Genomic DNA, 25869 nt, shown 5'->3' on the forward strand with positions numbered 1-25869 from the left:
AGACTGCTGTCAGCCTTATTTTCAACCCCCCTGAATAGTCGAGGCCTGCCATAACTCGGTTACCCCATGATATGATTGGTGATGATTTGCATTTGGTCAATGCTCAATAAAATATTGCAGCGCGTTCGTTTGTTTTCTAGGGCTAACCATGCGATATATTCAGCTTTCTCGTATTCAAAGTTTGGCTATTGTTTCGACCCTGGCGGTGAACCTGTAGTCCTGCAGCCATGTCTTGGCCAGCTGCGGTAAGGCTCCCTATACAGTTCGCCGAGACAGCAGAGCCTCAATTGGAATTCCATCGGCAAATCAGGTAATTGTTATTAAATATTCATGTGAATCTGTTTCTCAGAAGTATGCTTTGGGCAGTTATATGACGCCCCTTTGCCCAGCTTTTCCAAGTTTCCATTTATCCAATTGAAGCCCAACATTTCAGACATTGAGGGAGATATACCAAGTTCACTACCTTCGACTCATCGACACTCAACATGACCGAAGGAAAGGCCTCGTTCTCTCTTTCCGAGAAGCTTTCCAAGTTCAAAGAGGACTGGGAGAAATGGATACGCAGGCAAATCAAGGAACGAGGTGGTGATCGAAGCGTGCTCTGTGAGTATCCTACTGACTGGTGGCAATAACTCTCCTGAGCTAATCTTTCAACAGGCGACACGACTTCCCCTACCGAGATCAGAGAGTCCCTAACCTGTCTAGCAGAGCATCTTCCCACCGTGAGCGTCGACGAACTCGAACGCGCCTTCAGTATCGCTCAGAACATCAACTACTACGCCGTTGCCGAGCAAGGACCCTCCGAAAACCCGATGCCGAATGACCTCACAGAGGATGAGAAGAAGTGTATTCGTGATGAGAGAGAGCATGTATTCTCTCAGCCTGGAATGCCGATCATCATCATCACGGTCTCCCTCGCCGCATTTCTACAGGGACATGTCCAAGCTTCAATTAACGCCGCTGATATTTACTCTATGGACGCGGCAAATCCGCTTGATCTCCCTAAAGGAGATGAGACTTGGTCTTCTGGCGCCATGAATGCAATGCCATACTTCACTGCTGCGTTACTAGGTTCACCAATGTCACTTCCGATAAACATCTGCATCGGTCGTCGCGGTGCGCTCACGGTTTCCGCTTTCTTGATCATTGCTAGTTCCATTGGCTCTGCATTTTGTCAGACATGGCTAGAACTGCTCTTGGTTAGGATTATTGCTGGTGTTGGTACGTGCAGCCTTGTATCTTTGAGCAACTCCTTTCCGGTTAGTGGACTTACAAACATCCAGCAATGGGTATCAAAGCAGTTAGTGCACCCGTTCTCGCCTCCGAGACAGCAGTCCGATTCTGGCGAGGATCTATTGTACTAGCCTGGCAGCTCTGGTATGTCATGTCTCTCTATTCAGTGACCCCCTCTAATATCCACAGGGTTGCGTGCGGCATCCTCATGGGGTCTGTTATCAACATGGCAATCGCCGATGCGACAGGATATCTCGAGGAAGACGGGAAGAACCGGTCCAGACTAGCCCTCCGTCTCATCCTCGGTGCCCCTGCTGTCCCAGCACTCTTGCTGCTTATTGCAGTCGCCATGTGCTATGAGAGCCCACGTTACTACATGCGTTCCGACACTCCCGGTTACAGTATTGATCGAGCCTTTCAGATCCTGCTCAAGATCAGATCTCATCGTGTAAGTCTTCATCTGTTGCATGCCTTCGGTATTGCTGATTCGATTCACTCAGCTGCTTGCCTTGCGTGACCTCACCCTTATCTGGTGGCCCACTAGACCACAAAGGGCAGTGCCCGACCAGGCAAGTCTGGAGAAGAATAGACATAATGGGTTGACATACATGGGACGCGTGATAGCATCCTTGAAGCTGTCGAAGCTGCAGTACTCAACCTTATTCCAGGCAAAGTTTCTGAGAAATGCGGTATACAGTACTTGCATCGTGTCTTTGGCACAGCAGCTGTGCGGAGGTAAGTTAAGTTCCATCCTTGCCTCTAGATTTACTAACATGCCCCCAGTCAATGTCTTCGCCTTCTACTCCAACAAAATGTTCAGCGGGGCGTACGACAACCTCAAGGCTACTCTTGCGTATAGCGTCGGGTTTGGTACGTGTTCAAAAAGTGTCTAGTTCAAAGTTTACTATCACGGCTTGCAATATCCTTCGAGTTCATTCTCATTCATCTCAGTCAAGTTTGACACTGACCATATTGTACAGGTGGAGTGAACTTTCTCTTCGGGCTCCTTGCCATGAGGTCAGTAGCTAAAACCTGTCCGGTCACGTTATACTAACCATCTTAAGATCTATCGATACCTTAGGCCGCAGACGATGGCTACTGTTCACGCTCCCTTTGATGAGCTTGTTTCTCATGGCGGCAGCTATTGCATATAACGACAAGTTCTCAAAGGGTGTAGAAGCACGAAACATTGTGGGGACGGTCTTTGTATACTGTTAGTCCATCAAGGGAGTTAGTATGATGTCACAGTTTGACTGACAGGAGGCAGGTTTCGTGGCTGCTTATGCGCCTGGCCTTGGTGAGCAATGACTTCAACAGCATCGATAAGGCCGGCTCGCGACTGACAATACTCCAGGGCCCATCCCATTCACCTTAGCTTCTGAGAGGTGACTATCCCTCCGTTTGACAATTGTATTTGTGGCAATACTAACTTGAATCAGTTTCCCATCATCCCATCGAGAAGCGGTAAGTTGTCTAAGTTATTTTGTCATTACCAACTGACATGATATCTAGGGTGCCTCAGTCGCCATTACCATGAATCTCTTTTTTGCTGGTCTCCTCTCAATCCTTTTACCAGAGATCTATGATGCTTTTCATGCACGAGGAACACTGGGCGTTTTCTCAGTCCTCAATGTCATCGCATTCATCCTCGTCCTCTTTTTGATCGAGGAGACTAGCAGCCGAAGTTTGGAAGACCTCGAAAAGGTCTATGAGCGGCCAAAGATGCAACTGGTGATGTGGGTATGGCATGAACAACTCCCATACTTCGTGCAGAAGCGCATTCTTTGGAGACGAAATGTTGATGAGCCTGTGCCTTATGACAGTTATGGTGAGGAGAGAAACGACGGTGAATCAGAAACAGAATTGGAGAGCTTGGGAGAAGCGCAATAAGTTTGGATTTATCCTTAGGATAGGCCCATAATATGTCTATATAAGCAAATAGTCAATGCGAAATAAAAGCTTTGCAAACTTCACCCATGAATCTTCCGCTCGAGCATAGCCTTGGGATCGGTTCTCGCTGCAATTGAGGCGGCCACGACCCGAGAAGCAGGCGCTGGTGGCTAGGGATCCAGGAGTTCTTCAAACTCAGAGAAACCACCACGTACATGAGGGAGGGGTGCAAAGGAAGGCAGAGGATCAGGAGCAGGAGAGGGGCTAGGCTCGACGGGGCGACCTTGCGCTTGCGAGGTGTGGCCTGGGAAGGCCCTCGCTTGACAGGTCCCATGCCGGCAAAGGGAGAAGGGCAGATAGGAGTAGTACACCCACGTGCGGCATTCATCCGTTCGATGAGGGTGTCGTCGAGTCCCAGAGGCAAGCCTTCAAGGTCCCCGTTGTCACATCCAAACGGGGTCGTCGCGGCGTTGGGCAGGCGACCCTTGCGCAGACGGACAGCCTTGGAGTCGTGGCGGGCGTACAATGGCGTGGCGCCCGCAATTCTAGCCTGCATTTCCTCAAGTCAAAGGTTGGCACCGGCTTAAAAAGGTGCTAGCGGCGAAGAATTGACTAATAGTCGTTATATATACAAGTTGGAGGAGTTGCAGATTGAGCGACTCGCGGTTGGCCGCAGAGTCTTGCGTCTAGATAGTCAAGGCAATGTCTCGATCGTTGCTTGACGGTTCTAGGGGGTCTGAGATCTGATCGACGACGTGCAGTTGCCGAGGGCAGACCAGAGGCGCCGCGTCTCTCTAGTTTCGAGGGCGCCGCGGGCGGTGGAGAGGATTTGAGGGCGAGAGACGTGGTCTCATTGGGCAGCACCTAAGAGTTCGCGGGGGGATATCCAATGAGGCCAGTCAGAGTTTAAAAAGTGAATAAGAGTCAACAGACTATAGAACCACATTTCTTTCTTGAGTTTTGGCACCCAAGACAGGTGTGCTTCGCCGACTCTTTGGCGACGCAGAACAGACGGGCGTCGCGATGATGGTCACTAGGCACCCGAAACAGGAAATCTCATCAGGGTCGGTGAATGGAGTAAGGCTGGCGTCTCTGTCGTAGATGAATCCTACCAGTGCAGTCGCAATAGTCGGGAGCATTGACATGGTGAACGGCGTGGTCGGGAAAAGAGCAGAGAGGCAAAGGGTTGGTGATGAGGGACGAATGTGTGGTCGAGATGGGCTGGCTAACCCAAAGCCCGTATGACGAGTTTTGTGATTTAGGCCTCAGCTTAGGGCTAAGCTTTATCCTAAGGATTCTAAATGTTAAGATAAAATCATCATAAAGACCCTAAAGTTTATGATAAGTTCATTATACATTCATCAACGCTTGTCACAATCCAGAGACATATTGACTGTTTTTCGCACTTGGATGGTAGATAATGCATCTCATGAAGACTCTATTACTCTATCAATCTACAGGGCTCGAAGACTCTATCTAGGCCATAATCTCAACCCGTCTCTTGTTCCACTGATGAGTCAAAGCCTTGGCCTTAGGCTGTCTCTTAACCTCATCATACAACCTCGCAGTAAGATACTTATAGATCCAAGGCGAAGCGCCATTGTACACAATACTATGATCACTATCCGTGAACGCAAACATCTTCATCTTCTCAGGCGATACGCCCGCACCAACAAGAAGATCAATCATAGCAGCAGCATGTTGGTAATGAACGTTATCGTCACCAGTGCCATGGAGAATACTGAAGCTGCCGGCGAGGTTCTTGAAGCCGTTGACGTTGTGAACTGCTGTCTCGAGATATCCATCCTTGTTCTCGTCGAGAGTCTTCATGTAGCGCTCTGTGTACATAGAATCATAGAATCGCCAGTCTGATACAGGTGCGGTGATGAGACCGAAGCTGAATACTCCAGAGTCGGCTTCGACGGTCTTGGCTGTGAGATATCCACCATACGACCATCCCCACATTCCGATCTTATCAGCGTTGATGAAGCTATATCTCTCAATAAGCTGTTCAGCAGCCCAGATCTGATCAAGAGGTTCAAGCTTTCCAAGCTGAGACGTAACAAGCGAGCGATACTTGCGGCCTTGCATGGCAGTTCCACGGTTATCAACAGTGTAAACGATGTACTGAAGCTCAGGATCAGACGAAATATAAGACTTCCATCCTAGAGACTGGAAAGACTTAGCGACACGCTGGGAGTTAGGGCCGCCGTAGGGAGTGAAAAGAACGGGGTACTTCTTAGCGGGGTCGAAGTTGACGGGAAGTTGTTGCATGACGTTCAGAGTATATCCATCAGGGTGCTTGAGTTCGAAGTATGTGATATTGGGCATGCTGTACTGAGTGATGTTCTTGTAGAAAGCCTTGTTGTCAACGAGTGTGCGGACGGGTTTGCTCGTGGTGTTGGTAGTGTAGAGCTCCTGGTATGGAACATCGGGACCCTGGTAATGAAGAATATAGTAACCACCGCTTGAAGAGAACGATGCAGACCAGTAACCGGGGGTAGTATCGTCAACCAGAGAAGTAATCTTCTTGGTCTCCCATGACACTTTGTAGACATGTCGTTCGGTGGAGTGTCGCTTCGAAGCTTGGAAGTAAACAAGCTTCTTGGCAGTGTCGATGTTGAGAATAGTAGAGACCTCCCATTCACCAGAAGTAAGCTGAATAGCCTTTCCGCCCTTGACAGGATACAGGTAAATGTGATTCCAACCATCCTCATCAGAAACATCAACGTAGTAAGTATCCTTCTTCTTGGAACTTAAAGGCCCAACGAAAGAAATCGAAAGAGTATGCTCAAGCCACCCATCGCTTCCATCTCGCTCCCGAACGACCTTTGACTTGAGCGTCTCAGGGTTGACGACAACATGAGCATCGTGGTCTTGAACACGGTTGAAGGCTCGGTAGATGAGAGAGCTGTGATCCTTGGTGGCCCAAGCAACTTCGCCGATGATGAGCTCCTCAGGCTCGAACGCATCGACGGGAACGGGCTTGTACTCGCGATCCGAGAGATTGAGAATGTTGAGTTCGACGGTAGGGTTCTTGGAACCGACCTTGGGATATCGAAGGTCTAGCTCGCGAGGGTATGTGGGAGCAAGCTTCTGGTTGTCCATGTAGTAAGGAATAGTGAAGGTCCCAACCCCAGTCTCGTTGAAGCTCAGGAATGCAAGGAATTTGGCATCAGGAGACCACCAAAGCGCCGAGCGTCCACCGTAGATTTCCTCTTCGTACACCCAATCAGGTACACCATGGAACATATCAGGCCCTCCGTCAGTCGTAATCTGATCAACCTTGCCTTCAGCATCACGAATGAAAAGATTGTTGCCCCGCACGAACGCAACAGCCTTTCCACCCGGCGCAAACTGCGCATACTGAATATCACCAACCTGATCTTTCACAAGAGGTTCACTCTCGCCAGACTCAACATCAAGAATGAAGTAATCAGCAAAGTAAGAGTATCGATATTGCTTGGTGTAGTTTGACGAGACGAGGACGCGCTTCGCATCACCGCTGATCCAATACTCGTGCAGATCCTTGGGAAGTTTATCAGCCGTGACGAACTTTGTTGTCTTTTCGCTGACGATGTCTTCGAGTACAAGATCGCCATCGTCGCTGAGAACAATGTAGTTTCCGTCTTGCCCAGCGGACGACCATTCTACAGACATAGTAGTAGGCCTCAATTTGGCGCTGGGGCTGGTCTCATTGAAAGTCAGAAGGCGATCCCCCTCACCAACAGGTTGATGCGGCTGTCTAGGAGGATCAATCGCCAAGCCCAACGGGGCAAGGGCCAAAAGAGTGGCTAGAACGACTTTCGCGACCATGATGAACGATTGAACTGAGGTTGCAGAAGAGAAACCTTGAGGAGAAAAAAACAACAAGTCAACGCGTTACACGGCGTTCTTATAGCGGATAAACTTCCGGGAGGCAGAGATTAAGCTTATACCGGGGATCGACAGCACTAGTTCGATAGTCGCCTTCCCGCAGCGGTTTAGATGGTGGACTTGTACAGGGATCTTAGACCTGCCGTTTTGGACCATTTTGAAAAAGTTCCCCGTGTTATGTTGCGTTGGCCAAGACTTGATTTCTTGGAGTCGACAAAAGTTCATAGAGATAAGGAAGGTTGAGCAAGGTTATTATCGATAATAAGGTGATGGTCCTTGAAATCAAAGTTGGGCTTGGGTAGAGCCAATTACAGGGGGTGCCAGGGTAAAACAAACACTATGATTGTGATGATCTACCCCTCACTTGGAATATCGTTGGATCACGCGATTAGACATGATTGTTTTTCATTATGAATCGAAAGGAACAGAAGTCTTGGCTGCATAGGTAATCTTAATCCTTTACAAGGTTGTCCTATCACTTGCATCCAGACCAAAAGACATGTTATCAGCATAATAGATATCATATCTCACGAATTGCCTTGCTCCCACTTACAGTTGCCCCTCTTTTCGCCAACGAACCATGAATCATGATAAATCAAGGATTTCAAGACTGTAACTCATCATTACTTTAAGACTCATAGCCTATTTCAATTTAATGACTATTCAACGAATTGTACGCAATGCTTGTAAACAATCAAGCTTAGCAGGACTACTCTCCGGAAAACACTCTGACATTTCCAAGCCCGCATCTCTCCATGCCATCATGAAGACCATATGCCCAGTGACTCGGATATTCGAATGTCTTCTTGGAGTTCAATATTATGATCGCATCTTACTCAAGCTGAGATGTGATAATTACGGAATCAAATCAGTTGTAAGTGAAAAAAGAAATGAGGCTATGAGAATTGCTTCATCTCTAATCATATCATGACTAGCTTTTCTCGAGAAAATATCTTCCAGTAAATGATCGACTGCATGACGCAGTCTGAAGCAGTAAAACGGCGACTCCGATTCCCTTCGCAATATTTCCTAAATTATAGCTTTGATATCCATACTGAGAGCCTCCAAGCTCTGGTATACAAACTGAGATTGTTGAGAGGCTTCAGCTCCTATATCAACTTCGCCTAACCCTTCATCCCACTCAAGTAAGTTAGACTGACCCCAAGTCTCTCCAGGCTCCGTGCAACTATTATCACATCTTATCTCAGACCAATAGAATAATAATATTGCGACTTTGATTGTCATTCATGATACAAAGCGGGTTAGTATTAACAATTTCGTTATCCTCGCTTGTAGGAGCCGCTGGGAATAAAGGAGCGAATTATCCAGTGCCGACTGTGAACGGCTGGCCGCTTGACCAGGCGGCGAGGCACTTCCGCCATGGACGATCATATTGAAAGCTGTATTGATTGGTGGTAGAGAGGTGGTTCTTCCAGTTTTCAGCCATCCACGTCTTGTTCCAATGTCTGCATTGCTGTTTTGCGCCTCAATCCTAGCTAGCTCGACAGTCGTTGCCACCGCCTCCATAGTCCGCAACTCCAGCCATTAATTCGACAGTGATCTCTGTAGTTGCAAAAGGTAAACACTTTCAATGGCAGCGAAGGAACCTGTCGAGTTACTTTCTGGCATGTCGCGGCAAAAGCTACGACTAACTGTATCACACACTTTGGTAACAAGCGAGAAGTCAAAGTTTAGGCTGCATGGGAAAGTAGAGCGAACAAGTTCAACGATGCTTTCTCCGTATAGATCGTTATACCTGTGAACCATTTTTGCAGAAAGATCAGTTCTCGATGCAGCAGTTAAAGTCGCAGAACCTGAAAGTTCGGGAGTGGACTTTCTGATATGAACTAGAGGCAGTGTTAGTTCTTCTGCAGACGTGATAGGGTGAGATAACAGACGTCATGTTTCAGTGATGACTGACGGCGATTGCCACCAAGGATCCCCGGTAAGTAAGCAAATATAGTCATCCGAATCAAATACATACAATTGAAAGTGAAAATATCAGCATCAGTAGACATAAGTTATCGTGATTCATTCTCTAGTTTCCAAGACGCTCTTATTGGAACTGTCCGATCTGCAGCACTGCTACCATTCGGGCTTGACTCCTACCAATGCTTGTCCAACAACCTGGGTGTCTAGCCAAGAATATTCACACGAAAAGACCCCATCAACGCCAACGAATTCGTCGAACTTTGAGACCAAGAGATAAGGCTGCTTGATCTGAGCTACAGACTCCTGGCTCTAGTGTCATAGATTTAGCACAGAAACGGTGACACAGAAATACAAAAATATAATAGGATAGAAAGTGGAAGCCGAGGTTTTATACCAAGCTTCAGAACAGCAGCTAGTCGCAAGACCATTGACCCTCGTTGTTTGAAAAAATAGCGCGATAGAGACCAATGTAGGCTTTCCCGAACCCAGTCTACAGATATGTCAACTACGGGTTGCAAATAATTGTCACTGCAGGTAATTGTTGAGTAGATAGCATAACCTTTACACCCGCACAGAACATTCACCGCCACCAAGCAACTACACGAGGAGACTAGCCATAATTTAGATTGTGACAAGAATTATGTTCTAACATCTGGCAGGAAATGCATGCCAGGGCCATTGGATCACTTGAAAGAGAAGTCTAGCTTGCTTTGACACCAGGTGATTATATGTACAACGTATTGGTAACTATGTAATCGAAATGACGACTCCAATGGATTTTGTCTAGCTTAGATGCTCTTGAAGACAGAAAGACTTGACAGAGCCTTGCCAGGCCAGGAGAACAAGGTGTTGGAAGGACACGAAGAACCAAGAGCCTGGTTATTCATCCAAGCAGGCTCCCAGTAATAAATTCCAGCTCCACCTTTGACCTTGCTAACAATGCTAGCAACCTTCTTAATAAACTGAGTCTGACCATCAGCCGAGAAAGGAATGTTCTTCATATCACTGGGAAAAGGCTGAGCGGGGGAAGGGCAGGAGGTAGGCCAGTCAAGCTCGCTGACAAAGATCTGCTTTCCCCATTTGTTGGCCATGTTGGTGAGAGAAGTCTCCAGCGCAGAGAAAGTAGCGCCCGATCCGTAGAAGGGGTAGTATGAAACACCCATGGCGTCGAAGGCACCGAGTGTAAGACCCTTCTGGTTGAGGACTTGAGTGTAGAAATATTCTTGGGTACCCCAATCCCAGCCCTTGTCGAGATGGATCATGATCTTGGGCTTGGGGCTGATAGAAGAGTCCTTGATACCGTATGCCGCAGAATTAAGAAGACGTCCGATGTTGTAGTATGATTTGGTCGAGCCGGTGGGGAAGAGAAGACCAGCAGTGATCTCATTTCCAATCGAGATAATCGCAGGAGGCACACCAGCAGACTGGAAAGCGTTGGAGACTTGCTGAGTATAGTTATACAACCTCCAAGCCAAATTATCGATATCGGTAGGCCATCCAGAGGGAATAGCTTGGTGGCCAGGATCAGCCCAAGTGTCGCTGAAGTGAAGAGTCAAGTAGACGCTCAGGCCCGCAGCTTTAGCACGCTTGGCGAGCTTGAGGTTGTAATCGAGGTTGTAGTCGCCGTTGGATGGGTTGACCCAGACTCGTTGACGAACTGAGTTGACGCCATTGGCGGCGAGAATCTTCTCTAGTGGTTGAGCGGAACCGCCGGCAGTGTATTGAATGCCCTTTTGTTCCTCGAGAAGAACGGAAGACCAGTCGACGCCCTTGTAGGTCAGGGCCAACGCGACCGAGCAGTAGGAGAGAAATGCCAGGAACCGAAAGAATACCATTTTGACGATCGTGAGAGAACTCGAAACAATCAACTTTTGGTCGAGGACTGGCGAACTCTTAAGTAGCAGCTCTCCCCAGCGTGACCTTCAGCTAAATACGCCGAGATGCGTAGGATCGATACAAGGATTACCGTTATTCCTCCAATCATAGCTCGGATGAAACGTGTTTCACCAATTATTCCGACATGGGTCTAGCGCTCCTTAATCAACGATGAAACCTCGTGAGAGAAAGTCCGGAAGACAACTACCGTAATCGGGTGTCTAGAAGCGGAGCTAGAACTACCGACTCCGAGGATTGACATACTCTAACGGGACTTGTGCATGTTTCTCATCCGCCCGAATGGGAATTCACGGACGAGCAGTGGGGTAGATGAGGTGATGTTCTTTTCCTCCCATCGTTTTCCTATTCTTTTATCTATTCCACGCATTGCATCCTCCCAAGAAAGAATGCCATTGACTTTCAAATCTAGTTTAGTCACAATCACAAAGTAATGCTCTTCAGTGGTTACTAGCAAATGTACTATTTCAACGTTTTATTTCGCAATACTCCCAACACCCTTTATCCATATCAAGTCTTCATCAGCTCCAAAACTCTGGGATTCTCTAGCAAGGTGCTATGGACTCCTAGACCCAAAAAAACACACACAATGAACAAGATCTAGTCCCGGTCGACAACACGATATATGAGAGCCTTATGCCATTCTCCAGTGACACAAATCGGTATCTGTGACAATGCGACTATGGTTTTCGAAGCAGTGACCATGTTTTCTCGTTTTTCGGGTTTGCCCGTAGCTTGGAGTCGTACAAGACATACAGCCTAGGGAAGATCTGCACATTTGAGCGTAGTACTCGATGAGAACTCCAGGAAGCGGCCGCTAGTTGAAGATCCCGTAACAGCCACCCATCTCCAGATCAAACAGCCGAGATGCCCGCCACTCCGTTCTCCATAGGTGTTGTACTTCATAATCGGGCAGAGATGCATCTCTTGCGATACAACCGTCAAGATCACTGAGCCTGTAAGGATTCTCGCGAGTTGCAAGTCCCATGAGAAAAGGACAACTCTTACTCCACCGCCACAACCTGGGGCTGGTTTTGAGATACTGCATTCTACAATGCGAGTCATCATAAGGTCTGCAAAGTGAAGCATGATGGTAGCCTAAGCTTAGGTAAAGATTAACCCAAGTTCCCGAAACTAGCATAAACTGGCATAAGTTATCATAAACTGTCGCAAAATATTGTAAAGCCTAACCATAATCTTAACATATCCATGTAAAGCTGCAATAATGGTCAACCCCAAAGACTCATCACCAAGAACAATAACACCCCGAATAATACATGTCTGGTGCTCCGGTTGGTGGTAGAAAAGCATGCGTACAAGTAAACTACCCAGAATTGAAAGAGCAAGCATCTTGATGTCATGTAAAGGTAAGAATAACCCTGTGTTCTCAAAGATTTGTGCTTGTCCCTGCTCGTAATTGATTGGTAGATGGCCTCCTAGACTACCAGGTTGATTTCTGTGTTCATGATATGGTCGATCCATTTTAGTCTAGTCGGAGAGACATCATCATCGCAAGGGTCTGCGCATTCGCGGTAGTTTCCTAAGCATTTCCAGATGATCTCTGAGCTTGTTAACTATTCCGCGACCAGTCGGGATTGCAGCTGGGTCTCAACCCTGACACGCCCATTCCAACCAGCCAAACAAGACCAAGTATTCCTTCTTCCGATGGTCGATGAGCATTCACATCATCATGCGCCCTAAAGGCTGTCCAGGATGCAAAGAATGCATGTTGATATCGAGTATAGGTAAAAATGATTGGATGGTCCACAGGGGGTGTGCCATCAGGGTCTTTGGTTGTACGCTGCTCCCTTCGACGATCGATGGGTGAATGACGTCCTACACCACAAGCTTCGTCGGGTCATTGACAATAGCGTCTAAGTTCTGTGTGGTGATTATAAGCTCTCGGCCACAGGTCTCAACTGCAAATAACACATCTAGCTCACGACTTAGACATTATATCACAATGCCTAACCAATTGCTAGACAATAGTGTCAATCCAAATTGTTCTTAGCAAAAAAGGCGGCTGGGATTGACCATGGGTAACTTGGACAAATGAATGCCAGGAAAGCTCTGACATCCGGGCCCCAATGTCTATAAGTGACTTATCGTTATCACGTCAAGTTCGGTGACAACGAGGACACCTCCCCAATCATTCGCCTTGACCGTGGCGACAGGACCATCTCCACGCTTCTGACTGTAGACTTCGCTCCGCAGCATATTAGTGTCGATATTGTGTGTGCGGAGAAACCTGTCCGTCTGCTCGGTGAGGGGTCGCGAACGAAAACAGTATTTGCCATAGATGGGAGGGCGCACAGTGGTGGGTTGAGTTTGTAGCCTCAGCTCGGCGACCAGGGAGGTTTGCCAACAATGCATGTTGGAATACGTTCTTGAGGGTTTCCCTTGTTTCCGTGTGCTCGCGATTGATGGCTGACCTGTAGATAGGCGTCCAAACTCCCAGCTTGGTTTCTGCATTCATGATATGGTCGATCCATATCAACCGGTGTCGCGAGAAACGTCGCCGGAACGGTCTGCGCTTGACACCAACTCAGCGGGTTGGTATCGACGTTCTCGCTTCGGAGATTCGTGGCCGGTTCGGTGAGAATTACTTCTGCAGCCAGGGTGAGAAAGGGTGTACGGCAGTGTGAAAAAGCCTTCGGCGAAGAGAGATACAATTGAGGAGGCAACTTGAATTCGTTTTGTCGGGTGATCAAGTTCGGAAAGGAGGTGTGATTGCAGATTTGTACATCGCATGGTTGACGCCTGATGAACGAGGCCTCCATCTGTAGGGAGATAACGAACCTTGGACCTAACTTCCATGCTCAATAACGTATTTACCTTCGATGGGAGGGTGAATAATAGTCGGTCGGGTTTGTCGCCTGAGCCTGGCAACTAATCCACGACCGGCCGGGTTGCAGCTTGGTATAACGCTCGGGTTAGACTAGCATCCTTTGCGTTTGTATCGGGATTGACAGGGACTCTTCGGTCGCCCTTTCTGGGCTTCTAGCGTCGGCGAAGGGGCAGCGAAGGAGCTGTTGATTGATGGGTGGGAATTGTAAAGCTTGAAGACGAGTTGACGCGCAGAAAAGAGAGTATTGGCGAAGAGCATGGCGAGGGTACGGCGAGATGGTTTGATGAAAAGACGCTTGGAAAACGGCTCAACAGGTAATAAAAAAGTGCATTGGTGCGGTTGTTGTTGTCGTTGAAAAGGTCAGGATTGAAAACGTCAAGCGACGATGGTGTGCAGTATTCTGTTGTTTCCTTCTTGCGTGAAGTCCGAAGTATATGACGTCATTCCTTCGCTCCACTGAATCAGTGCTGTGGACCGCCACCTAACTGGAACTTACAGAGGCCATTGTGCCGTTAAAGTCTGGAACAAGCCTCCAGTGATGACTCTGATGAGCTCGTCGCTCTTCTCGACGACAGGGCAGATGAGGCTACTAGCACTAAGAGCAAGCACCCCATGCTAAGATTGAGCCAACCGGGCGCCGCAAAATGAACCTAAAGAAATGGGAATAATTCTATACTTATTAGAAAGGATATAAACATGGTGGAATGTTGTCTGCCGTGTAGACTGTAACATGGACACAAGACCATGGCTTTTATAATGATGCAAGACATTGGCCTCGCCAGGCGCCACGTGATATGAATTATACAGTAAATTGATCTTCCTCGGGGCCTTTGCTGACAGCGCAAACAGATCGATCAGAAAGGTTATGCGTTGTCTCGGTGGACTGTGTGCTGACCAGACCACTCAACGTACAATGTTAATGGGATAAAAGAAACTTAAAGCCTCAGCACAAATATAAACAACACACTTTAATACATATCCTCCAGTGCCGAAACTTCTTCGCAAGGTGATACTTTATGATAAAATGTTTATTTTCTTGATGGCTGGCTATGATACTCCTTGCGGCTTGCCCCACCCAATCAGGTCAAGCCTGTGTGAACCTTGGTCATATTTCGGTGAGACATTCAGGCAGCAAACCCAAAGTATAAGACCTTATTTCACATCAACAAGAGGTATAAAGTCTTCGCAATTCTTTCAAAAGTGTTCTTGAAATTCTCTCACCTTTTTGCTCCACCCCAACACATTGATCATCCGCGTCATAACAGAAACCATGCCAGACTCCACATCATTAACGAAGCCTACTGCTGAGGACGACAGACAGAAGATCACCTCGATGACGCCACCTGTCGACCTTGCCTTTCTCATCCCATCCCAGGTTGAGATGGATCCAAGTTCAGATAAGAGCTATTACGACTGCAGGTATCTCGAGCCCACAAGAACGACATCTAGAGAAATGCAAGATCTTGTCCACAGAGAATTGAGAGTCATATTCTTCGAAGATTCCGCCAGATATATGCGCCTTAATGATAGTTCACAATTCAAGGTTGGATGGCGTGTAGATCATAACATGACAACAATCAACACACTACGCCTGACAGAGCCTGGAGTCGATATCAGGTGCCTGAGTGACTATCTGAACAAAGAAGTAATGGTCTATTTCGAATACAAGTCAGTCGACACTTTCGAAAGCCAGAAGATCGCCCGGTACATCTACCGAGAGTGGTTACGGCTTCATGACGGCCGGCCATTCTTCCAGCGCGGTGGCTTCTTTGGCAAACCTGCATATCTGCAAGAGACTGGCCCTCAAGGTCTGGAACAGCTGTCGGCCTTCCATCACGACCTCTCCCAGAATCTATCGACTCATGCGGAGGACTTGGTGGAGTTCAAGCCTTGGAGAAACTTCAGCTCCAAATACCCAGGAGAGGAGCCACCTAAGGATGAAGTCCCAGGAAAGATACAATCTTGGCGAGAGCATGGTTATGCCATGTGCCATCTGTTTCGCTCTTTATATCTGGTTGTTGACAAGCAATCGTTGCCAGAGATTACAGTCCAATACCATAACCCAAGAGGGTTGAAAGGTTATGACAGGATTCATGACATGGAACGCCCCGTGGAGAGAGAGCTAGCCCAGTGCACAGTTCTCCTCGTTAAAACAGGGGATGATGCACATCTTTCTTCACCTATCAGTTTTCACCCGCTATTCGAGGCAGGCCTGGCATCGAATGTCAACCGTGACGACTACAGTGGCGGGTCTGGAGACGAAGAAACAGTCGTTCGAGTGAATCTCAACATCGCGGTTCGCTTTATATGGGATTTGCTGCAAAAGGAGAAGGAATCCGCGGAAGAACTCATGCAGCGAGCGCAAAAGTTGGAAGAGGAACAAGATTCTCTGTTTCAGGCCTGGCTTGAAGAGGTTTTCGCTCATTCAAATCAAGTTGGCATGGATAATAATTTTCACATGTGGCTAGCTTCTCGTCGTGCCATTGCAAGAGTCAATGGAGAGGCTTTTGGAGATACCCAGGTTTACCCAGTTTGGGAGCGATTAAGGCAATGGGATTTATAAAGGAGCTATGCCAGTGGCACCCTGCTTGTTAGGCATAGAACCTTCTGTAAGTATTCTGTATTTGTTGTACAAAGCTCAGATTAGTCACAACGAGCATTCCAGCTTTGATTAAAAGAGCCTTGTTTTGTTCAATTGAAGGTGGCGGTCGGATTGACGGTATTGACCTTATCAAGCTACCTAAGTCGCGCAGTGGGTTTGAGCTGACCAATCAGAGAGTGCTGGGCTGTGAGCAGCCCCTTAAGATGGTCCAGTTCGGAAGAACTATCCTCCGTATGGTCGCCAAGCTAATCCGAACTGTTCTTACAATTGCCTCCCCTCTAGTAATTCTGGTCTCCAGAATCTGTAAATAGCCTCATGTAATAGCCATATCCTCCTTTCTTCTTCTGTAATTATTATCTCTCGCTGTTGAATCCCTTTTCATGATTAAATTAATTCTCTTAATAACGAATTCATCTGTAATTGCGGTTCGTGTGCGCGGAACCGTCGTAGTCCGGTCTGCCAGCTGTCGGCACTGCCAGGAGTTTGTTAATGAATCAGCGTCTCTGGGCAGCCATTTGTTTTAGTGCTCCTGTATTTAGCGGAAAATCTTTCTCGTTCTCAGATTTGTTTTTCTTTTCTTCTCTCATCGCCGACCCTTCTGCGATGCTTCGTCCCGTGGCCTCAACCTTTTTCTCTTCGTGATATCTCCAAGTCGTTTGCGGTACCAGTCTTTTCGCTGCTCTGGTCGCCGACCCTTCGCCGTACCATGTCCGTCGCTACCGCGGTCCTCGCTGCTCTTGAGGAGTACGAGTTCTCCGAAGAGGCGGGCTTCGCTCGCCACGGCGATACTGAGGTTCCCTGCCTTCACTGTGTCCTTTCCGCTCATCGCGATGCTCGACTCCAATGCGTCGTCGATGAGTCGGAGTCCTGCTGTATCCTTTGCAAGCGTGACCGCAAGAAATGTTCTGCTGTATGTATTTCTTGGGCGGCGAGCCTTCTCCGATCCTTCGCTGACAACCTTTTAGATCCCTCCTGAGCTCCTGGGCGTTACTCAGTTCTATTGGAATTCCCTGAGCATTGAGTTCGACGCCGAGAGGTCGCTGTCCAATCTCGAGAAATGGAGAATTATGCAGTGTGTTGCCCAGGCGGCGTCCGCTCTCCGTTCCCTCGCCGACGCCTTCTTGAACCCGTGTCGTGTCACGCCTGCCAACCCTGTTGGCATCGCTCCGCTCCTCCAAGTCCAGGAACTTGCATCTTCTCGAGAGCTTCTTGCGTGTCTTTACCGAGCTCAGGTGAGATCGCCGTCCCTTCGCCGAAGTGTCGGCTCTAACTTCTTTTTTAGGCTGGTCCTATCGCTGTCCCCGAGGCTGAGATCGAGGCGAACATTGCGCGATGCACCCCCGCCTACGCCCGCGAGTGTATTGAGGCTCGTGACCTCGATGAAGTTCTGAAACGCCTACCCGACGCCTACCGTACGCCGCTCCCCGGCGAGAACGATCGCAAGAAGTCCAAGTGTCCTCCTACCGAACTCCCCGATGAGTTCATTGATGACATGGACCGACTCGTCGCCGAAGGTAATCCGCCGGCTCGCAACGCTGTCCGTACTCTTGGCCAGGGTCCGGTTCGCCGGGGCGCTGCCCAGGCTACTCCGCAGAAGCGCCGCCGATGGCTCGACGAAGAGTCTGAGCGGGAAGAAACTCCTCCTCGACCTCGATCTCGCGAGCCTATGCCTCCTCGCCCTCAGTCTCGCGACCCTACGCCTCCCGAGGATCCTCCTGGGGACAGGCCCAGTGGTCGCCGTCGCGGCTCTCGTGGCAGCGAAGGCTCTCTGAGTGTTCGCCGCAGCAAGCGGGTTCAGCAACTTCGTGGTGGTTAGGTCGGTTGTTGTTGTTGTCTCCGTGGGTTCGCCGGGTGTCCGGCGCTGGTGTCATTAGTTTTGGTGTGTTTCTGTCTTTGTGTTCTTTGCCGCGCCCTTTGGGCAGCTTCTTCGTGCGCCTTCGCTTCTGCGACGTGTCGCCTCGGTCTTTGTTTTTCGGTTGTTTTTATTTTTTGTAGTTTTTAATGAGATATTTCCCGTTCCTTGGGCGTTCCTTCTCCATGCGGACACCTCAGTCGTCCCACTTTTTGTGTTGTTTCTTTACCACCTTGAGGTATTTCTTAACCATTGACTGTGCATTTTCTAAGTAGTATTCTGGCTCCCATGTGTTATACTCTACTGGCCAGCCTTTCCATTAATAAGGTAGAATTTTCCCTCTCCCTCCTCTTTGTAGGCTATAACTTCTTCCACCTCCCATTCGTTGGGTTCATCTTCAAGTTCTGGCATCGCCGTCCCTTGCCCGATGGCTCGCCCTTCATTCCATGGCTCAAGCATAGAGACGTGGAAGACGATGTGGACTCTACTATAGATCTTAGGTAATTGCACTCTATGGGCCTGCTTTCCAACTCGATCAATGACCTTGGCTTTTATAAATCGAGGCGCAAGCTTCCTATTTTTAAAGCGCCAATTCCGCGTAGCTACGCCGACACATTGCCCTTCTTTGAACTCTTGTAGCGTATGTCGTGCATTGTAGTGTTTAGCTTGGGCCTCAACCGCCTTCTGCCAATGTTCCTCGGCGGCGGCAAGCGTTCGGCTAAGGGTCTTGATACGTTCTCTTACTCAGGTCGATCCGGACCGTAGAGTTCCTGACAAAATCTCAATTGAGAGATTCATCACAGACCGATTGATCGATCGAGCAAAGTCTCCAAGCGTGACTATTATACTAACCAAGAGAGCAAAGGCCAACAAAAAGGAAATTGAGGGTGCCGCCGACACAACCGCGAAGCATCGCTACAAGGACATGCTATCCTCTACCATTACCATCATTCTACCAATCTCCAATTTCTCCCTCGTCACGCTCTACTCCTCGAACTCAACTCAGAAGGCTTGGGACTCACCTGGGACTAATCGGACCCAGATTCCAAGTCATTCTCATTTTTAGCCGGGATCAACAGGCGTGCCACAGTGGACGACTGCACAGGTGGATAGAGGAGAGACCACCACAACCCTTAGCCACGGTGTTGAAGAGCTCGAAAGGGAGACCATGAGGCAAAGGATCCACACGTCCCCTTCTTTAGCAGAAGACACCACCAGAGCCTCACCGACGGACAGGTAAACAAGAGCAGCTCGAAAAACGACAACGCAGTCATAATCACGAGTGTAGGGTGGCTTTATAGTGGCGATGCATTGGCGGAGTTCTTCGAGGGACATCAAATACCTTAGAAGGCGTCAAGTTTTCGGAGAGGAGACGTCCCTCCAGTTCACACCAGGCAGAGCCGCAAGTCTTAAGATCGCGGTGAACTCGCCCGAGTCGACGCTCGCAATTGTACAGATCCAGTGAAGACGGTCGCGATTCCTTCAAGGGAAGCCGTCGCGGAATTATCGATGAAAATAAAGGGGGCTTGGAGAGCTGGGTCAAAAGCAGCAGTGTAGCGAAGACGCTACTGAGGGTCAAATAGGACGGCAGAAGCAGATATCATGAAGAGATGACTGAAGGAGAAAAACACAAGAGCAAGAAATGGCGTTCATTCTTATTCTTAATCGTGAGGCGCATTGGTGCTGATACCCCTGAATCCCATGGGCCAATAACATCCATCCAATGTTTTTAAGCCGGAATGAACTGTAGAACGAGGTTTGGCTTTAACAGAAATGTAACAAAAATGTCCAAAATTTATATATGCCATGTCTTCATGCAGTCTGAGAACGGGTACACTTGATGTTGCTCCAAATCCTCTCAGTGTGTTCTCGCGACAGCACGACGTGAAACGAATCATAGCCGAGCTTTTTGACGAAGTTTACACATGTTCCATATACATGCCATCCATCACATCCAATCCATCACATCCAATCCATCACATCCAATCCATCACATCCAATCCATCACATCCAATCCATCACATCCAATCCATCGTTCATCGCACAGAGTAGTCGGGGCATTAGGTTATACGGTTGACGGAGGAAGGGGTCGGATGAATTGGGTTATAATCGAATTCGACTGTGTAAGACATAGACCTTACTTGGCGTAGGTAGTTAACAATAGCTTCATTCAAGACGAAACCTGGTCGATAAATAATATGGATTTTGAGCAAGATCGAGGTTCGAGGTTCGAGGTTTAAGGCGAGCGGGCGCGTATGGATACAACAATGCGATCCTGGAACAACATTAGTAAAGGGGGAAGATAGGAGGGGGAATGGGGATAGACGGACTTTAAAGGTTTGAATTAAACACCAATGCCTAGTAATTTTAAATATAAGTACAACGGTGAAATAATAATGCTAATGCAAATAGAGCTCCATTAGGTGAGGCGACCAGTAGTGGAGAGGGATTACAGCTTCCAGGTAAGTTAAGTCAGCATCTAGGTAGTAACTGCCATATCTCAAAGTAAGAGCAGTTCATATCTCTGTCGCCTAGTCGTCCAATTCCTGTAGTCTTCAAGCTTTAACAAGAAATACGCGTTCAGTGTTGATTGACTTCTTACTATCAAGAATCCCCGCGCCATCTCGATTCCATCGCCAATTCATCGCCGATCCATCGCCGTCCTCTTGCCGTTCTCCGTCATTTCTTTGCTTTAAGCTTTCCTATATTACAAACCGCTCTCCGAACCCGTACTACGAGTCCATCCCCGTTCCGTCGCCGTTCCGTCGCCGTTATCTGCCGTTCCTTTACTTAAAGATTTTCTATCTTGCCGATTACCTTGTCATAACTCAAAACGCAATTATCGCCGATCCTTCGCCGGTCCTTCGCCGCAATGGACCCAGTTACCCCCAGAGGAGATTCGCCAGATCCTCTGCTTGAATTGGATCCCGATACTAGTACACCGGAACAAACAGAAGCAAGGTATAAATTATATCTTGATGCATTTGAGAGAGGTCGCCGACTGGTCGCCGCGCTTCGGCACCCGACACAACCCCGGGGACATCATTCACCTGTCGAAGACCGCTACCAAATAGAGCACGGGCAATATAATCCCGAAATACGTCCTCTAACCGACGAAGCGGCGACGTATCTCCGACGGGAGAACGTCAATCCAAATCACTTAAGTTACTGTGAGGTGACCAGTATACCATATTGGAAGAACCACTGCGCCCTGGTCAAGACAGCTCCTCGGAGCGGAATGTTAGCAGTCAGCGAACTTGACAGACAGTTCGATTATCATTATATCTGGAGAACATCACTGGAGTCCAGGATGTCAGAAATCCTTTGGAAATGCTGGGAAACTGCTGTAACAGCGCAGTCTCTTTCGCCGACGCTTCTCCGAACGGTATGGATCGACTATATCGTTAATCTTGAAACAAAACTGGTGGTCTAGGAGGCCATCCACCGATCGATCGCCGAGCCATCGGAGGTTGAGGGTGCTCAAGGAATTAAATTTATCCTTACCTTTACACGACACCAGAACGCCTTTTATGCTATTCTGGGGAGTTTGCTGGGGCGCATGGTCATGCGCATGCTATTTGACCACCAACCAGAGCACAAAAGGTGTATTATTCGGCGGGTGGTTGTTCTTGGTAATAAATTTTTGGAAGCGGAGGGTCGCCGACAGTTCGCCGGTCACTTTCATTTGTTTTTTGAACTTGGTGATGAAGTTGATGAGGTTTAACATTATATTAAAACCACTAGGGGTATAATTAAGGGGGGGTAAGTTATAATTATTTAAGCAAGTTGAGCATGAGCTTTGCACTCCTTTTTATAAGTTTGTTTTATTACCCCGTTTCAAGGTCCAGACTTTTCTTCCACCCTGGCATGACACGTTCAAGTCATGATACAAACTATCGATGACCTGACGAAGCAATATAGTCGCATTGACAATAAACAGAATCCGTGCAATTTAACTGGTGTTTTAAGAATCTCAGCCTTCCTTTCCTTCCCATTGGTGGAATAGCCCTCCATTCATCAATGCTACGCTCAAATTTCCTCCGCGTCTCAATACGGAAAGGCTCGAGGTTTCAAGTCCCACTGAAACACACCACGATCGGTTATTATCCCAGGCTAAACTCGTACTTTATCCTCGTCAGAATCAGGAAAATGATCAGTTTTGCCTTCTTGCATGAATCCATTGCGGGGGGAATTTAGCCAAAAGGGCCCATCGGCATATCAGCCATGTGCCGAATCCGTACTATGACCCTGACATTCCAGGCTGAGGACAAGGCGGCAAAGTGCGGTGTGGAGTTGATCCTCGAAACTAGATTCGTTCGCTACTGGAAACAACGGCAGGCGGAGGATACACGTCCGTTCGATCCATTGGAGCAAAGTCAGGAGATGAGATCGAATCCATACCTCCACATAGTTTAGAAAGGGTATATATCTTGGCTGATGCACCATCTATCATGTTTTGTTTCCCCATACTTCTTGGCACATCATTCTTTAAACACATTTACATCATGAAGTTGACTTCCATCATCAGCTTTTGGGTACTAGCCCTCTTCAGCAGCGTCCACGGTGCTGAAGTAGTTCCTCGAGGTCAACTCAAAGAAGTCACTAGCTATGGCAGCAACCCAACCGGCACAAAGATGTTCTTGTACGTGCCTAAGAACTTGAAGTCCAACCCTGCTGTTGTCGTTGCTCTTCACTACTGCACTGGTACTGCTCAGGCTTACTACCAGGGCACAAAGTGGGCTTCCAATGCTGAGAAGTACGGTTTCATCGTTGTCTACCCTCAGACTCCTTATACTCCTGGTAACTGCTGGGATGTCTCGTCCAAGATGACCTTGACGCACGAAGGTGGTGGCTGCAGTACTTCTATTGCCAACATGGCCAAGTTTGTTCTTAAGGAGTACAACGGTGATGCCAAGAAGGTCTTTGTCACTGGTGAATCTTCCGGTGCCATGATGACCGTAAGTGAACCACCCCCTCTCAATGAGACTCGACTAACAGAAACAGAACGTCATGCTTGCTACCTACCCCGACGTCTTCGCCGCAGGAAGCGCCTATGCCGGCGTTCCCGCCGGTTGCTTCGTCAGCCAGCAGAACCAACCCGCCGCATGGAACTCAACCTGCTCCCAAGGAAAGTCCATCTACACTCAGACACAGTGGGCCAACGTTGTCAAGAACATGTACCCTGGCTACAACGGTGCTCGACCCAAATTCCAAATTTACCATGGAACAGCAGACCCTACTCTCAACGTCCAGAACTACTATGAGGAGATCAAGCAGTGGACTGGTGTTTTTGGATACTCTTCCAACCCTCAGTCATCTACACCTAACACTCCCGCAAGCCCATTTACTCGCCAGGTCTTTGGTGAGAAGTTCCAGGTAAGACTAAGAACTTCATGCGTTGGAGGATAAGAGCTGACATGTTTAGGCTTTCTTGGGCCAGGGTATTACACACGGCGTTCCTCATTTCGATGACAATGACCTCAAGTGGTTCGGTATTATCGTAAGTCATGCCCCAGCCTTGCTTGATCACCAGAAACTGACATTCTTATGCAGTGAGCCCCAAGGATACTCCGTGAAATGTACGGAAAGATGCCCGAGATACCAGTCCGGACGGGTTGGCCTGGAAGACATTTAAACTTCTATGAACTATATTTATCTACTGTAAATATCATCAACATAAAAGCTGTATATACTTTGCATTGAATATTGGCATCCCCTTTCTGTGTCTAGTGACTGTGCTGGAAACTTTCCTGCACTATTTATCAGCTTGCTGGTTCTCTGTCTAAAGATTCAAGGAGAGTCTTCTGTATCCTTACCCCCTGGGGACCGACCCAATGGTTAGTCATACTGAGCATAATTCATTTGGTGACTCTTATACACTTGAGAATCGTTATAATGGATGTTCTGGCCTGTGACTCGAAATTTCCTGCCTTGTTCGGTCCTGTAGTGCAGAGCTGCCTTTAGTTCATTGACTATGGCCTAAAAGTCCAATCAACATTTTCACTCTACTTGTGAAGCCAGAAACGAGCCTCACTTACTGTAGTTAACTGTTTACATGTCGTTTTATAGTACCGCCGAGCTGCGTTGCCTGTTTGGGTGCTCTATCATGCGAAGATTAAGTAGGTCAACGAATGCCATAATGTCCAGGCCGCACTAGGGCCTCTCTTCCGATATAGCGGCAGATATCGGCTGCAAGGGCCTTCTGAACAATGCCATCACGTGGTACCGTTCATGCTGGGTGTCGACTCCCTTAAACTGCGATGGGTCAATCGAATGGGACTTAATAAAGCGATGGTAAGTGACGGGTTGGGAATAGCCATGCTTAGTCGAGGGAGGCAGTTAACCACGTCCGCGATATCCAAACATAGTTGGTCCAGTTCCGTATCAGGGTGTTCCGTCTTCGAAATCTCTGGATCCTCCAAAGTAAGCAGCCTCCACGAGCTGGCCCCAGAGAGCTTCTTAGCCTATGACACTCGTTCATCATGTCCGGGTTTGGAGGCGCTGGTATCGTCCTCGGACTCATAGCTCTTCTCCTTGTCGAAATAGAGAGATACATCGAGGGCCTGTCCGCTTTGTATTGATGGGGCAAGTGTAAGCGCGAGCAACAGAGCTTGAGTCGGAAACTGGAATCTGAAAAGATCAGACTCTAAAACGTCTGCGGGCGACTTCATATGGATCTAGTCTCCCATTTTAAAGCTGAGGCTTTGATCGATAAGACAATAGAATATCTTTGGCGAGAAGAGGAAGCTCTAACGAAATTTCAATTTCGTCTTAGGAAAGTCTCCAAGATCTTCGAAACTACTGCCGACTTGAGGGCAAGGCCTGATTGTTAAAAAGCAAAAATGGATATTCATCCAGGGCCTATTGAGACCTATATCTCAACACTGATGATCTTGAAATGTTGATAGACTCTCAAGGCGAGGACATGCTCTCGGGCCTCAAACGGGCAGCCTTTACAATGATTCGCTCACAATGCGCAGATATGTCCGAAATTAGAGACAGTGTCCTGAATCTTGAGAACCTGACAGACCGCAACATGAAGCTTGAGCCTGCAAGGAGAGTGAGATCCAAACAAAAGCTCTTTGCAATACTCCGTGATCCATCTGAGAGTCTGCATCGAGCCTTAAGACCCAACTTGACTTGCTCTTGTAGACATGATGTTGGACTCGGGCTGGAAACTAAGATGATGGAGATTTTTCTGGGGATGATGAGCACAAGTTGATAGGTTTGAACAGCTTGAAGATCAGCATGTCTTGCAAAAACGATTTTGGACCTCTGAAGACATGGCAAGACTTGCATATACAACCCCAGAGGCCATGTTTAGAAACTCGCCATAAGGGTTTCTATCAACGACCATTGCTCCCCAAGTACCTACACCATAGACCACCAGAGACCAGACGCTTCCAGTAACTCTATGCTCATACCTCTGCCAAATCACCGAGAACAACACATGTAGGTTGCTTCCACACAGGTTCAGCCCATATATTTAGAATCATACGCGATTAGTCACTCCATATGACGACAGATTCCAGTTCCATCCCATCCCACTTTCACCCTTTCAGAGTCCTCAATCTATAAGTCTCAACTCACTAAGAGATATTCTTAACCAGGAGAACAAATCAGCTCACTTACCTATTCGAGACCGCCACAACCTTGCAGTGGTGATCTTGTCAAGTCTTCTTTAACTGTACGATAGCCCTTGGTTGCCAGACCATCTGGACAGCAACGACATTTTCTTCTTTA

General features: G+C 48.0%; 9 protein-coding genes across 9 annotated transcripts; 5 read left to right on the forward strand and 4 right to left on the reverse strand.

The window, feature by feature from the left end:
• Positions 1 to 127: 127 nt before the first annotated feature.
• On the forward strand, positions 128 to 3206 carry BKA55DRAFT_578249 (uncharacterized protein). Its single transcript, XM_046193679.1, has 12 exons — positions 128 to 603; positions 658 to 1221; positions 1284 to 1377; positions 1423 to 1681; positions 1734 to 1968; positions 2017 to 2103; positions 2214 to 2250; positions 2298 to 2446; positions 2501 to 2530; positions 2588 to 2618; positions 2673 to 2697; positions 2746 to 3206. The coding sequence occupies exons 1-12, from the start codon at positions 486 to 488 to the stop codon at positions 3121 to 3123; spliced, it is 2007 nt and encodes a 668-aa protein (XP_046045596.1). The 5' UTR covers positions 128 to 485; the 3' UTR covers positions 3124 to 3206.
• BKA55DRAFT_741664 (uncharacterized protein) lies at positions 3176 to 3679 on the reverse strand (the record flags this gene model as incomplete). Its single annotated transcript, XM_046201480.1, has 1 exon — positions 3176 to 3679. The coding sequence occupies one exon, from the start codon at positions 3677 to 3679 to the stop codon at positions 3176 to 3178; it is 504 nt and encodes a 167-aa protein (XP_046045597.1).
• Positions 3680 to 3794: 115 nt separating this feature from the next.
• On the reverse strand, positions 3795 to 4480 carry BKA55DRAFT_578254 (uncharacterized protein). The gene has a single exon (XM_046193680.1). It carries the CDS (start codon positions 4266 to 4268, stop codon positions 4056 to 4058), a length of 213 nt encoding a protein of 70 aa, XP_046045598.1. The 5' UTR covers positions 4269 to 4480; the 3' UTR covers positions 3795 to 4055.
• A 69-nt stretch (positions 4481 to 4549) lies between these two features.
• On the reverse strand, positions 4550 to 6966 carry BKA55DRAFT_578255 (dipeptidyl peptidase IV N-terminal region-domain-containing protein). The gene has a single exon (XM_046193681.1). The coding sequence runs from the start codon at positions 6937 to 6939 to the stop codon at positions 4600 to 4602; it is 2340 nt and encodes a 779-aa protein (XP_046045599.1). The 5' UTR covers positions 6940 to 6966; the 3' UTR covers positions 4550 to 4599.
• A 2753-nt stretch (positions 6967 to 9719) lies between these two features.
• Positions 9720 to 10766, reverse strand: BKA55DRAFT_694231 (family 53 glycosyl hydrolase; the record flags this gene model as incomplete). The annotated part of the gene is made up of 1 exon (XM_046200016.1): positions 9720 to 10766. One exon carries the CDS (start codon positions 10764 to 10766, stop codon positions 9720 to 9722), a length of 1047 nt encoding a protein of 348 aa, XP_046045600.1.
• Positions 10767 to 14838: 4072 nt separating this feature from the next.
• BKA55DRAFT_578258 (uncharacterized protein) lies at positions 14839 to 16390 on the forward strand. The gene has a single exon (XM_046193682.1). The coding sequence runs from the start codon at positions 14943 to 14945 to the stop codon at positions 16233 to 16235; it is 1293 nt and encodes a 430-aa protein (XP_046045601.1). The 5' UTR covers positions 14839 to 14942; the 3' UTR covers positions 16236 to 16390.
• Positions 16391 to 16584: 194 nt separating this feature from the next.
• BKA55DRAFT_741668 (uncharacterized protein) lies at positions 16585 to 18090 on the forward strand (the record flags this gene model as incomplete). Its single annotated transcript, XM_046201481.1, has 3 exons — positions 16585 to 17184; positions 17240 to 17506; positions 17557 to 18090. The coding sequence occupies exons 1-3, from the start codon at positions 16981 to 16983 to the stop codon at positions 18088 to 18090; spliced, it is 1005 nt and encodes a 334-aa protein (XP_046045602.1). The 5' UTR covers positions 16585 to 16980.
• Positions 18091 to 20998: 2908 nt separating this feature from the next.
• Positions 20999 to 21559, forward strand: BKA55DRAFT_543259 (uncharacterized protein; the record flags this gene model as incomplete). Its single annotated transcript, XM_046190570.1, has 1 exon — positions 20999 to 21559. One exon carries the CDS (start codon positions 20999 to 21001, stop codon positions 21557 to 21559), a length of 561 nt encoding a protein of 186 aa, XP_046045603.1.
• A 1072-nt stretch (positions 21560 to 22631) lies between these two features.
• On the forward strand, positions 22632 to 23702 carry BKA55DRAFT_694234 (Alpha/Beta hydrolase protein; the record flags this gene model as incomplete). Its single annotated transcript, XM_046200017.1, has 4 exons — positions 22632 to 23084; positions 23131 to 23502; positions 23552 to 23626; positions 23691 to 23702. 4 exons carry the CDS (start codon positions 22632 to 22634, stop codon positions 23700 to 23702), a joined length of 912 nt encoding a protein of 303 aa, XP_046045604.1.
• Positions 23703 to 25869: the final 2167 nt, after the last annotated feature.

The sequence above is a fragment of the Fusarium redolens genome (assembly GCF_020744475.1).
Source record: "Fusarium redolens strain MPI-CAGE-AT-0023 chromosome Unknown BKA55scaffold_15, whole genome shotgun sequence".
In the NCBI taxonomy this organism is placed as follows: Eukaryota; Fungi; Ascomycota; class Sordariomycetes; order Hypocreales; family Nectriaceae; genus Fusarium; species Fusarium redolens.